Source organism: Mustela erminea, chromosome 19, assembly GCF_009829155.1.
Source record: "Mustela erminea isolate mMusErm1 chromosome 19, mMusErm1.Pri, whole genome shotgun sequence".
NCBI lineage: Eukaryota > Metazoa > Chordata > Mammalia > Carnivora > Mustelidae > Mustela > Mustela erminea.
This window is the reverse complement of record NC_045632.1, coordinates 34,877,128-34,891,514: the sequence shown is the minus strand read 5'-3', so window position 1 is coordinate 34,891,514 and position 14,387 is coordinate 34,877,128. Positions and strand designations below refer to the sequence as shown.

At 46.0% G+C, this 14,387-nt stretch overlaps 1 protein-coding gene and 1 long non-coding RNA gene across 2 annotated transcripts in view; one reads left to right on the top strand and one right to left on the bottom strand.

The window, feature by feature from the left end:
• Positions 1 to 5,573, bottom strand: part of LOC116579042 — a 27,589-nt gene extending 22,016 nt beyond the window's left edge. Inside the window, exons 1-2 of the long non-coding RNA XR_004281120.1 lie at positions 5,518 to 5,573; positions 1,559 to 2,428 (exon numbers count right to left, since the gene is read on the bottom strand). This is a non-coding gene — a long non-coding RNA (uncharacterized LOC116579042). The remainder of the gene's footprint in view (positions 1 to 1,558; positions 2,429 to 5,517) is intronic.
• Positions 3,013 to 14,370, top strand: PRSS54 (serine protease 54). The gene is given in 6 exon segments (XM_032323838.1): positions 3,013 to 3,051; positions 3,053 to 3,101; positions 6,254 to 6,425; positions 9,704 to 9,962; positions 10,539 to 10,670; positions 13,776 to 14,370. Coding segments are annotated over 6 exon segments (1,221 nt in total). The 5' UTR covers positions 3,013 to 3,015; the 3' UTR covers positions 14,349 to 14,370.
• The last annotated feature ends 17 nt before the right edge of the window (positions 14,371 to 14,387 follow it).

Here is a 14,387-nt window from a genome sequence, read left to right as displayed (position 1 = left end):
TTAGGTTTTTCTTTTCTTTTTTTTCTTTGAGAGTTAGGATTTTCTAACTTCATAAAAATAAAGAGTAAAAATAGAAAGTGACCTGTTGAGAAACTACATGTTTCATGCTGTCACGATCCTGGATATGCAGCCCATAGCATAAGATTGTTTTTTTGTTTTGTTTTAAGATTTTATTTTATTTTATTTATTTGACAGACAGAGATCACAAGTAGGCAGAGAGGCAGGCAGAGAGAAAGAGAGAGAAGCAGGCTCCCCGCTGAGTGGAGAGCCCAATGCAGGGCTCGATCCCAGTACCCTGGGATCATGACCTGAGCCGAAGACAGAGCTTTAACCCACTGAGCCACCCAGGCGCCCCCATAGCATAAGATTGTAAATGAATTTCCTCTCCAAGATATAAAACTATTATTACCATTATGATTATTAATCTTAAAGAATTAAATAGTTATTTACAAAATGATGATGGGTCCTTTAAAAGTTCACCCAATGTTGCTGTGTCTGCATTAAGTGACCCTTGGGGGCTGAAGATTTGAGGTCCTCTGTTCATATGGTCTGCTGGGCTCCCGCAAGATTCTGAGTCTTTATCATTATCAAGTTATGCTAGACAGCTCCTGTTAAGAGTGAATGTTTTTGGTGGCCTCCACATGGCTTCCTTTCATGTAGGAATTAAAGAGGAATTGGAGAGAGCCAGCGTCTTGTACACTGCCCTCAGCATCCCCACTCAAGGAGCAGACCCTGGAGTCCATAGTCTCTCATGGTTTGTCTCTCACTCTGATTTCTCTCCCTTCATTGTTCCTTTCCTTCTCCTAATGTCTTCCATGCTATTCCTTATGTTCCACAAATAAGTGAAACTGAGGGTTTTTAGAAGGGAGGGGTTGGGGAATGGGTGAGCCTCGTGATGGGTGTTAAGGAGGGCACAGATTGCATGGATCCCTGGGTGTTCTATGCAAACAATGAATTATGGGACACTACATCAAAAACTAATGATGTACTATATGGTAACTAACATAACATAGTTAAAAAGAGAGAGAGAGAGGGAGCAGCTCCTGGCTTTGCCCTAATCACCACTTCTGCCTCAGTCCCCTATCAGGCAGCACAAGATCCAGGCTGAGAAATGCAGACTTGGACACAGCTCACCATCCTGGAGTTGGAGGGATCTGGGTTGGAGTCCTGCCCCATCCACTCTCCGGATGTGTGGCTGTAGGGAAGTGACTTTTCCACTCTGAGCCACCATGTTCCCATGGGGAAAGCCCACTTAATTCCTTCATCCTGGCGCGGTGACTGTAAATCATGAACAAGAAAATACATGTGAAAGCGTTTTGACACTGTGATGAGGAACAGACTTGAAGGGTCAACTTCCGTATCTTCCACTACCCCAAATCTTTCCCATTCTGCTCTTCTCCAGCAGAAGCCAACTACTGCTCGGTGTTAAAAGTGACAGATTATCATGAGGCACGAAGAATGTCAGGGGGAGTCTTGAGGGGAAGGAGATAGTGACTACCTTCTGAGTCAGACTTCGCTTCTGTCCAGCTGTCTTTCTTTCTATTAGCCATTCACCTACCTGTCTAACAAACATCTTTCATGCAACTGAGCTGGCAGCCCGGGATTCCGCGGAGTTACGTGTTACCACAATGTTGTCAACACTTCTCTCAGGTTCTGGAATTTGTGCTGAAACCAAAGCTGCTCGTGAGGGCTGGAGTGCAGATCCTATCTGGCCCCGTGGTTTGGCACAGGGTGGCTTAACTCAGACCTGCAAGCTGAAACACTAAGGGAAACGGAGCCCCAGAAAACCACACTGAGAGTGTCAGAATGCTCGTGGGGGTTGGAAAAACCCAACCCAGCCTAGTTATGGGCTTCTTCCATCCAATCTGACAAAGTCATGTAGACACAGGGCGGGTGCGTCAGCACCCACTGAGGACGTAGACAGACCACGGCCACACGGACCGGGCTTTGTGATCCAGCAAAAGGGATGTCTTCTTCTTCTCCAGAAGAGCCCTGCCAAGTTTAGGAAACAGACAGGCTTTTCATCCTGGCTCCTCCTAGGTCTCCATGTCTAGACGTTTGCTTGGTGACACCATGGTAACGATGATGCCACAATGGAACATTCTTCCCAAGGTGGCAGAAGGAATCCCTCTGTTGAGCTCTGCTGTGTAAGGTCAGAGTGAGTTCATTTCTCCCTTAGGCAGTAGCAGTTCACAGAAGACTCTGAGAGCCATCCAGACAACAAGAAACATCAGTGTCATGAGTGGAACACGGTGACGGAGAACAGCCACTGGGCATTGTTTGAGGCAAGGGTGGGCCCGGTGGTATGGTGGATGGTGAGACACGCGTGGGCTTTGAACTCAGACGCTAGTTCAAATTCCAGCTCCACCACTTGGCAGTTGTGTGACCTTGGGCAGGCTTCTCAGTGTCGGAATGTCAGTTTCTGGATCTGTAAAATGGGGACAGTGAACTGTCCACCTCACAGCGTTATTATACACATTAGCTGAGCTAAATGTTGGGCAGTTGCTATGTAGAATTACAAGCTGTCGGTGGTTAGAAGAAATCCCAGCATTAGTGGAGCCCTCCGAGTGCAGGAGGACAGGCAAACCGGGAGTGGGCTTGCACTTAACCCTGCTTTTTCTTTCAGCAGCATTTTATGGCTACAGAGTTAAGAAAAGGGTCGAGTTCCATGAGTCAAGAAACAACTCTTTTCTGAGCCCCAACTCTCTGGGAAGCCCAGGGACCCTGGCTGGGTCGAGGAGAAAACTGACAAGCAAGGGCTGCCTCCCCTCCGTGGGCCACCCTTCCAATCCCAAGACTATCAGCGCTGGGCAGCTGGGCCCGGAGCTCTTCACTGCACGGAACCAAGCAATTGGGACGTGACAGGTCTGGTTTCCCACATCTTGGAAGCTTTGTCAGTGGAAAGGAAAGAGGCAGGGCATCTGACGCTGGGGGTCGGGGGTGGAGGGGAAATCGCCGCTTTGGGGAGGAGAGGAAAAGCCTGTGCCTTTGGATGTTGTGTTTTCACAGCTGCCCATGGTGTCCGCTGCAGTTCGCTTTGGGGATGGCAGAGATGCGAGGGATGCTCCTAGTTCTGCTGTACGTCTCGCACTCTTCCGCCAGTGAGTACGCTCCTCACAGTGAGTACACGCCTCGCTGTGGGGACTCGAGCTGCTCGTGTCACAGGGCAGGGGGAATGGGCCAGGGAAAGGCCCGGGATGCCCAGAGAGGGACCCAGGGGGAAGGTGACTCACAGGGCTCTGCTTGGATATCAGGCATGGGGGTTGGGAATCAGGCAAAGAAAGGGAACTGGGGTGTGGATATAGGCAACTGGCTTCCCTAGTCTGATGTCAGAGCTGATCCTCCGGCGAGACTACCATTAGGAAAGTAAGCCTCGGGCTACCGAAAGGCCTGTTCAGAAAGCCCACCCTGCTCTTCCTGGGGCTCATCCCCCAGGCACCATGAGGTAGGGATGTCCTTCCCCCTGCCGGGGTGGGGCCCTGTGGGCAGCTGGTACCCTTGGGAACCACGCCCTCCCTGTGTTTCTACTTCGGTAATATTGTCCCAGTGAAACCTTTTCTCTCTAATCCGAAAGAGTGTATTGCGGAACAGACCCTCAATTGCAGGGCTGGACTCAGGAGCAAGGACGTACCTGGGAGCCTACTGGGGCCTCAGTCTTTCCTTTGACCTCCTGGTTGTCCAGGACTAAGATTCCAGCTAGAAAGGGGCAGGTGGCAAGAGGGGGCACCTGACTCAAGCAAGCTCTGTGGCTCTGGCTGCCACCAGCTGGCTCTGTCCTAACTTCCTGGAGTTCTATGAGAGACGTGACAGAGCATCCACTCTCCTCCACCCTACCCCACACACACCCCAACATCAAGGGTGAACCCCCTACCTTCCTAGCCTACTCCATTTCCTTTCAGCCCCCAAAAGACCAAGGGATGCCCACAAAACAGAAAGGGCCTCTCCTCCCTCCTAAAAAGCCTCAGGCAAGTGACCCAGGGCAAACATTTCATTTCTGGGTCAGATTTCCTCATTATATCCAAGGGTTTTATAATGTCAAATAAACTAGCCAACTAGAGCTTTCAGAGAGCAATAGTCATCACCCATCCGTTCTTGTTGAGCTGCGTGAGAGTCATAACCTTGTTCACTAGAGACTACCAGTGTCCCATGAATTGAATAATGCCAAAAACATAGCCACCAATGATCTGACCCATAGCTGGCTAGTGGTGCCCACCGTGTCACACCTGTCACCCAGGGCCGCCAATTTAGAAACAAGTACCGAGTACTTGTGGTCTGGGATTCATAAATAGCAACCAGAGTAGTGGTTTACATTTAAAAAAAAAAAAAAAAAAAAGGAATCATCCCTTTTTTGGATGCCTTGGGTTTAGCATTATCAGTCATGAGGATAGAATTTGCAAAGCACCTTCCCATATCGTCTCCTCGTGTGATCTTTGCAACTCCAAGAGATGTGTCACCACACATTTCAAAAGAGGAAACTGAGGCCCAGAAAGGTGAAGTGGCTTGTCCCAGGTCTCACAGCATAGGGGCCAACTGTACCTGGGACTCTGCCTCCAGGGCCCTCCCAAAACACTCGTGGCTCTCAACCCTGAATAGGCATTAGAAACTACCTGGGGAGGCAGTATGAAATACCAGTGCACCAGCCCATCCCCAGGGGCCTGGGAAGTGCTGGGCAGCGCAGGACTGCAACATGCAGCTGAGCTGAGAATCCTTGCACTCTACTCTGTGTACCGAGGATGAGACAGACACCTCTAGGTCCAGTAAGGAGGCTGGGCTTGGGGACGCTTGGGACAGGAAGAGTGGCATGGGAGGTAGGACACAGGGCGGGGAGGGAGTCAGCAGTCCACAAGAGCAAAACACCCCACGTGTACGCCATCCCATAACGATGCCTGGGAAGTAGGAGGCTTGGCTCACCCAGTCTGGGGCTTTTTGCTTCAAGGGTCCTTCCTGCTCTGTCACAGCTACACTCTCCGTGATTCTATGTATATGGACTTCTTTTTTAATACAGAGCAATACAGCATTTTGGGTGAAACCAGGCCTGGCAGGAGGAGAATATTATTTAAAACTTTAGGCAACATTTAACTCTCATTTGAAACAGAATCCAGACTCCCCAAGAGACTGCCCAGTGGGAGGCAACTCATTTGAGGGCTTGAGAAGGCAAAGGCCAAGCTTGCCTGAATGGGCCAGGTACAGTCTCCATCTAGTGGGACCCTTTAGCCCCTTGATGACAAGACTTCAGGAAGTGCTTGATACGGCAAAATGCTCTTATTCATTCACCAGATGATTTACTGAGCACTTACTGTGGGCCAGGTGGGCCAGGTGTATCCCTCTAGGGATACACCGGCAAGCAAAACAGGCATGGGGGAGCCACTCATGCCAACTGCTGAGGTAGGGAACAGCAAGGACAAATCTGAGGATATGAAGTGTTGGCTGGAACAAGGACGGTGAGGGGTTGAAGGTGTTTGGAGTATGAATTCTGGCCCTGTAGCCTATCGGCTGTGTAACTTGGACAGTGCTTACCAGCTCTAGAACCTGATGCTCTCCCCCGCAAATGGAGAATGAGAAAGTCCATTCTGCTGGAGGAATTATATGAAGTAGTATATATCAGCAGTGTTCAAACATTTTGGTCTTGAGACCCCTTTATATTCTTAAAAATTATTGAGGACCCCCCCAAATTTTGATTATGACACTGTATACTCCCATCTTTACCATATTAGAAATTAAAAGCTGGGAAAATTGTAAAACAGAAGAACACACAGGTTCACATGTGCTATTAGCCATCAGAGTGATGACATCATGTAGCCTCCGGAAAATTCCCCTGTACACTAGTGATAAAATGAAGGCGAAAAAAACAAATACTGTCTTAGTGTTCTTATGAAAACATTTAAATCATAAAGACCCTGGAAAGGGTCTTGGGTCCCAGAGGTCCTAGACCATGTTGAGAACCACTGATGTATGTAAAAGCTTTCAGATACTGTCTCGAGTGTGCTGCTAAGGGCCCAATGGATGAGAGAGATCATCGGTAGCCTAAGGTTATTTCTAGACTCAAAGATGTCATCAAGCATCTTTTATGGAGAAGAAGACCCACTAGGAAAAGAAACAAGGGGGCAGTGGCAGAGTTAGTGGTGACGGAGATGGAGAGCCAGGAGTGCAGAACCAGCAGGAGAGGGGGTCCTGAGGTCAGACGCAGTGATGGTGTCCACAGGCCACCGACTCCTTGCCCTAACAGTGAGGTCCCCACACACCTTCCCCACAGGTTGTGGCATCCAGAAAGCCAGCGTTATAGAAACTTCCGAGGAGGGTTTGGTCAACGACAAGGAATTCCCGTGGGTGGTGTCGCTGCAGGATTCCCAGTACACCCACCTGGCTTTTGGCAGCATCCTTAGTGAGTTCTGGATCATCAGCATCGCATCCATCTTGCAGAACAGGCCAGTACCCCTGCCTTTGGGACTTACACAGCCCCCCGGGGGTGGGGGTGGAGGGATCTTTTTCTGTTCAGCTTAGGGAAGCCTGGAGGTGGATTCCTGGTAACAGGACAACAGGGCTTCTTACTGGCTCGGCACTTGCTCGCCAGGACTCTTGGGTTCCTAAAATCACCAGCTGTCAAAGTCATGCTGTCCAATGTGTTGGCTGCCATGGGGACTGCAAGGTGAAATGAAATCCTTCCAGCCTCCAAAGGAAGGATATCCATCCCCATGTTACCACAATCTCAGGCACTGACTCCTGATACTAGAGGTCCTGACTCTAGTCTTGTTAAATGAATTGCTAGGAGCCCGCACCTAAAAATCTTAACCTCAAGCCTTAACAACATGTCTGCCTCAAATATATGTACACAGAGAAAAGACTTGAAGGAAATGAGCGAACGTTTTAGGAGCACTTATCTCCTAAACGCTGAGAATGCACATGATTTCCATTTTCATCTTTGAACTTCTCAATTCCTCAAATTCTGTACAGTAAATATGCATTCTTGTAAACCAGGAAAAAGAAACCTCAAACAGTATTAAAGGAATAATTTTTTTGTAAAACATCTTACTTTTTGACCCCATGATTTCACTTTTGGGAATCAACATTAAGGAAGTAACTTCAGCCACTGGAAAAATTTTATGCACAAAGTTCATAGGATGGTTTGCTACACATAAAACACTGGAAATGTAATGTCCAATTATCATGGATAAACAAATTATAGTTACTCTTTCATAGATATAGCATATAACAAACAGTATATAAATAATATATAATTACATATCTATCTCTCTTTATACTATTTATATGCCTTATAGGTGTATATAAATGTATATACACATACAAAGTATGGGGAGAGAGATTATAATTACTATAATTGGCTAAATAAGTAATAGTGTAAACTCTTAATGAAATATTGTACAGCTGCTGAATTTTTCACACCTATGATTTATATTATTTGAAAACACTTGCATTTTTTTTTAAAATACATGCATTCAAATGAAAATACATATATATAGTATAATGTTCAGGAGGAACCAAAGGGTATACAAGGAAAAGCAGCTCCTTCTTTCCCCTGGCCTTCAGAGACTAACTCCTTCCCTTAAGCCATAGCCTGTCATCAGTTTCTTGAATATTCTTCCTTAATTAATGTATTTATGGTTATCTATATATCCATAGGTCTATCTGTATTGATTCTTACATCCATTGACAGAGAAAGAATTTTCCTTCCCCCTGTATTAATCTGCTAGAACTGCCATAAGAAAATGCCACAGACAGGGTGGCTTAGACAAGACAAATTTATCTCTCACCATTTTGGAGGCCAAAGTCCAAGATCAAGTCCAAGATCAGCAGGACTGGTTCCTCTTGAAGATTCTCTTAGGCTTGCAGACCACTGCCTTCTCACTGTGTCCTCACCTGGCCTTTCCTCAATGCGAGTACTCCTGGTGTCTCTGTTCCCTCTTACAAGGACACCAGTCCTATCAGATTAGGGCCCCATACTTAGGAGCCCACTTGATCTTAATTACCTCCTTAAAGGCCCTCTGTCCAAATACAGTCACCTTTGGGGCTAGGACTTCACCTACAAATTTGGCAGGACACAGTCCAGTCTATAACAACCTCCATACAGTTGGTAGCACACCAACACAGTGTTACACTCATAGTCCTTTTCATTCTACCGGGAATGTGGAGCCAACTTTTCTTACCATTACATAGAGAGCGCCCACATTTATCAGCTGCGCAATATTCCAAGACGGATCTCCTATAATTGCATAGTCCTCTATGAATGGAAATTGGGGTTGCCTCCGATCTTTTACTGGTACAAAAATGCTGCAGTAGATATACTTGTACATATGTTATTCCACACACATGCAATGTCCTGTAGCATAAATAACCCAGGAGTGGAAAGACTCAGCCAAACAGTAGTAGCCATTGCAAACTAGCCTTCCAGAAAGGTTCTGCTTTCCGTGTTGTGTTTTCATTAGTGCTATTTCCTATCTGGTCTGTTTCAGTTTTGATTTCTCTTTGCCTTAGAGTTTTATTAAAGACAGAGTTTTTAAATACCCAGGTCGTGGGGTGTTTTCTCTATTTTGTTTTCTGACATTATTGAATTTTGAGTTATACTTCATGGTGAACTGAACTATTTAGGAATTTGTTGGAGTTGTCCTTGTGGTCTACTATATGTGATCCATGTGAATATTTCCTACAGTTAAAATTCAAATTTCATTTTGTCTTTGGTGTACAATTTAATATATAAAACCAGGGGAGGTAATCTCCTTGATCGTCCTAGGCTGCCAAAGGTAAATGAAAATCTATCACAAACAAGCTTCAGGCTTTTTCTGTTTCCTGAGTGTTCCCTTTGTGAACATTATGTCATGGGCTGCAGATGTTTATGACTATGACGTCTTCACTGTAGACTGCAGACTGAATTCTTTCTCAACATTAAGAGCCTCTCTTTGTCTTACTTTGTGCTCTTCTGCTCTGAATTGACGGTCAGAATGAAACTCCTGCTTCTCGCTTTATTTTAGGTTATGGTTTCTGCTTTTGTTGCTTCTTTTCTTTTCACACTATTGCCTTTATTCTGTTTTGTATGTCTCTTCTAACAAATTTGGGAAGTTTGAGTTTTTGTCTTCGTGTTCATTTTAGAGTTATAATTTCATGGAAGATGACTATATCCTAAGTTTCTTTCTGGACTGTCCTCTTAGACTCTGCTATAGTTCCTTGGGTGATTCCCAAGAGGAGAAAGGGAAAACACCCAGAATGAATTCCATCATTATTAAAATCGGAATTTCTCTGAAGAGTATTTACAGAGTATAAAATATGAAAAGATAAGATGTTTATGTTAACATGTTAAGTGCTAAAATCGAGTCAAGATTACATCTTGGTCGTAACAATGACCATGTAGAAAAACAAAAAATAAAACCATGGGAAAAACATGAAAAAAAGAAAATCAGCCACAACTTAATGATTATTTTTGGGTGGTAGGACAAATGATGTTCGGATGGAGGATTCCCAAGATGCTATGGGCTCACAAGGGAGGACACAAGCCTAGGGGTTCAGAAAAGATTTCCTAGGGACTGGGTCCAAAGGGGTCAGTAAAAATTAGCCCAGGAAAAATGAGTTGAATGAGTATTCCAAGCAAAACAAAAATAAAACAAAAACAAAAAACCCAGTAAATAGGAAAACAGGGAAGGGTGACTCTTTCATAATGCCTTGGCTTCTCAAGTTTCCCTTGCTCTCTCTCTAGGAAGGACGTCATCGTTATAGTTGGTATAGCTAAGATGGATGCCAAAGTGATTTCTCATGAAGAGTATCCAGTCAACACCATCATCATCCATGAGGATTTTGATAATGAAACCATGACGAATAACATAGCCCTCCTGAAGACAGACACGGCAATAGAGTTCAGCAGCCTGGTCCAGCCCATCTGCTTCCTCGGCAGAAAGCTGCATGTGTCCCCAGTCTTGCGGAATTGCTGGGTGGCAGGATGGAATCCCACGTCCGCAGTTAATGCCTTCCTTCTCCTAGAGGAGGCTGTGTGTGTGCTAGCGGTGGGGGTGACTTGGATGAACCATTCTGGGGCTTATCTGAATAATTCAGGCTGCTCAAGATTCTGGAGTTGGGCTGGAACCCTCATGTAATCAGTCAAGATTTGCAATGCTTGCCTTATCTGTGACCGTTCTTGCATTTGGTCCTTTTTCTTCTAGTCCTACACCAAAATTAGAAGTACGTAGGCAGGGAACCACCTGAAGTGAGTGCCAAGTTAGGGAGGGGTTAGGGAATCTTATTCCCTGAACTGATTATCCTCTTGGGTAAGCCATCTTTGTTTCCTTGAGACATGAACAAGGAAATGTATTCTCTGTAGATGTGGAAGAAGGGTGGAATATGTACGTTTTCAGATTCAAGTCGAAAGCAAAGGTAGTTTTCAGAAAAACTCAGCACATGTTCTGATTTCTATAAGGAAAAGGGGTTTATCAGAACATTTTCTACTCATTCCCCTCTGGATATGTGAGTTGTAGTTTATTTGACATAGGCAAATGTCTTCTTGTTAATAATTCCTGGCTCTCTGTTGCATGGTCCAGACAGGAAATCACATGACGATGAGTATCCTGAGGAAAATCTCCGTGAAAGACATCGACCTGTGTCCTTTACACAGAATCAAGAAAACAGGATGTGGCAATCACGTAGAGCAGGAAACCGATGCTGTCTGCTTGGTAAGAACATGACGGAGTAAAAGCTAAAGTCTGAGATTAAGCAGTGGTCATTTCAAGGAAGCCTTGGGACTCTCCCTTGTTGCATGGTGAACTCCATGGGAACTGGCAGGGTCTGGCACCGGGGATTCCTAGCTGTCTCCCAGCGCTTGGCAGACAGCAAATGCTCCATAAAAATCTAGTGAATGGCCTAAACAGGCACCATTTTCAGTGTGACATGATTAAGCATGTCTAAGTCATAGACGTTTTCTCACTGGCTGGAAGTTTGGAAGTGTGAGCTCAAACCATGATGCAGATATACTTGCAGCGTGTCCACAGGGTGGGGTCCTCGTCTTCAGCTTCTATGGAGCCTAGACTCTGATGCTAGGTGCTCATCAGTTATCGAAGTTTTTTTCTGTAAGAAGCCCTGCCCTCCATCTGCATGCAGGCTGTATAGATGTGCTTCTGCTGCCTCAGCAAAATGGCCGAAATGCACAAGCCCTTGGCCCAGGCTCCCTCACGTCCACACCCAGAGAAGGTGCAGTTTACAGAGGTCACACAGTTAAAAAACGTTAGGGTAAGGATGAAAACATAAGTCCACCAGATTTCCAGGTGCTTTTTCTCCTCTGTAAGTGCTGATCATCCACTCAGGATTCCCTGGTGGGGAAATTTATTTTCCAGATGATCTAGGGAAAGTATTTTAGAGAAAGAGGGGAAAATACCTATATGCAGACAATTTTTTCTAAAAGTAATTTTATTGCAAATGTTTGAAGGACTGTGTTTCATTAGGCAGTAAGTTTGACCTTCCAAAGTTGGTTCAACATTTATTGAGGGCCTACTGTTTTAAAGATTTTATTTACTTATTTATTTTAGGGAGAGAGTGAGTAAGATAAAGAGACTACAAGCCAGGGGTGGGGGAGGGGCAGAGGGAGAAGAAGACTCCCCACTGAGCAGGGAGCCTGACTCAGGGATGGATCCCAAGACTCTGTCTGGGATCTTAACACTTAACCCACTGAGCCACTGTGGTGCCCCGAGTGCCTACTTTGTACCGGACTCTCCACCAGGTGGAAGACTAACAACTTTTTCAAGTAGATAATGTGTTACAATACCGTAGAAAATATCGCTATTTATCAAAATCCTGCTATCAGCCATTCCATCAATCCAGCACCTTACTTCCTCAAATCTAAGATCCTAAGTTGTAGAATACACCATTTTTTCTATGGAACATCAAGTGAGAAAATGCTGCCAGTTGAACTCTGATACCAACCAATTAAGAGACACATTTCATTCCAAAGATGCTAATTTTTCAAGAGCATCTTAGATTCAATGGAATATGGTAAGCTGCTCATACTTTAAATGATTACCTCTTTAAATCTATCTGCAAATAGATTGGTTTTTACCTGTTGGTTTTTAACTGGAGTCAGTCCTTTGCTTTTGAACTGTGCTTGCAAATTGGTTCAGACAAACAGTGACTTGTCTACCTAGGATCCTTTCCTCTCAGAAACGTGTTCTAGCGTCCAGAGATCCTCAAAGTCATTCAAATATGTAGACGACGGTACAATAAATCACCTAAATCCAGTATCTGCCTAATGGGTGTCCAGAAACCCAACCCAAAGTGGAATCACTCAGAATTCGCCGCCCCCCATTTCCCCACAACCGTTAGGGCTTTTGTTCACTGTCAAGGTTGAGGATCACGCAAGGAAAGAGCCCCTCTAAGCCGGGGTGGCTCCCCTGGGAGATGCGGTGGGACTGCTCCAGAGGAGCCCCTGTCCTACTTCTCTCAGCTGCTTGGGCTACAGAAGTCCGGTTCCATAGATTATGAGGAAGAGAAAAAGTGGTGTATTCCACCCCCACAAGACACGGCAACTTGCAAAACCATGCCACAGCCAGGAAGGTCTACCCCACACTCATTCATCAAACCATTTGTCCTAAATTGTGCTGTTTTTCTTCCTCAAGCTATGAAACCACAGTTTAAGTAAACTGGGGGTGGGACTGGTGACAGGAGGGGGAGACCACGCTATGCTTGGCCCGAGAGCCTCTGTGCCCCAGGTAGACATGAGCAGGTGCAGACAGGAGCCAACTCGACAGTACTACCACTGCCAGCCAGAACTCGGGATGAAATCTCTGCCCTCTGCTCCCTGGCAGCACGGGACAGGAAGAACAACATGTGCTTGCCCTGTCCTCCTACAGAGGCAGCCATGCAGATCAAAGGGGCTGGCCAGCCTTTAAATGACAACCCCTCTTGGGCCAAGATGGACCACCGAGCTGGAATGGGGGTCAGGTATTCCCTGAAGGGGAACCTCGGGGTGGGGCAGGTAAGGTAAATGATACCTAGAAGTTGTCTTGTTGCTATTCCCATATTTCTCAGCTTTTCACAGAAAAGTGATGGCCTTTTCTAGACACCAGGATAACGACAGCTGATTCTTTACTGAGCGCAGACTGTATGCCAGGCATGGTGTTAGAGGAGTTCTGCCCCTGGTACAAACACTTTAACTCAGAGACCAGTAGGTGACTCACTGGGGTCGTCATGTATGTAAGGGAAGCGTGCCAAGCTCCCACATGCTCCCTTGAAGGGAGATAAGGTCTGTGTGGCGGAGCACTTCATTTGGGAGCATGGGCAGGGCTGAAGAGCAGGGGCGTGGACAGACAGCTGCCCTGGGTGGACAGGCTGTGAACCTCCCTGGCCAGTGCTCCTGGGGGTGTGTGACTCTGACCTCAGCAGGAGTGTGGGATGGAGGGAGCAGCTTAAATGAACGGAAACAAAGCAGAGAGAAGGAAAAATGTAAGCATTCTAGCCAGAAAAAGGGAGGGGGGAGGAGTCAACATTTGAGGAATGAGAAACTAAAAGACAGGGAGGATTTAGTCAAAGGGGCATGAAAATGAAATGGGAACCAGAAGAGAGCCAAACTGCAGAAGCCTACAAATAATTTGCATAATAAAAGAAAAAGTCATTGTGTTGGAATCTGTGGTAGTGGCTGCCTCGTTTGGAATTGGTAGCCTATAATTTACCCCATCTCCAGTGAGTACTAGCGTAAAGCATTTCTAGAACAAATAGTAAATTGCAGAAGGATATATATTTTTTTAAAATAAGTTTTTCTAAGACCTGAAGCCTTCTGTCTTTTGTCACAGGGGGACCCAGGAAACCCAATGATGTGCCAGCTCCAGAAACTGAACATGTGGGTGCTGACAGGAATCTTGTCCCACGGTGGTGAGAAATGCCCCGGCCTATTTCTGTACATCAAGGTGGAAGACTATAGCGACTGGATTATGTCCAAGACTAAGAAAACCAGCCGTCCCCTCTCTTCCTTCCACCACTGGGAGGAATCATTTCCTTTCCCCAGCTACTCATCCCGTGTCATCATGACGCCGAAAAAACATTCCGGGCTGGGCCAGGGTGAATGGTCCCAAACATACATGCAAGGACATATAAAGGTCACCTCTCACACATTGCCAACATTGCCAACTTTGCCAACATTTCCAGCATTGCCAACAAACAGCTCTAGAAAGAGTCTAGTCATGGGGGTGAAAGGGTTAGGGGAATTAGGCAGGTCTTCTGTTATGGCCGCACAACCCATGTACTATGACTATTACGGGGAGGCTGGGGACAGCGGTGGGTCTACTTCAGGTCAGAACAGGTTACATCGGCCCCAGGAAATTATCTTGTTTTTCTCTGTGCTGGTTTTCTTTTGCAACGGTATCTAGTCTAGGAGCTAACCCTCCCAAGTGAAGAGTAAGCTCGGG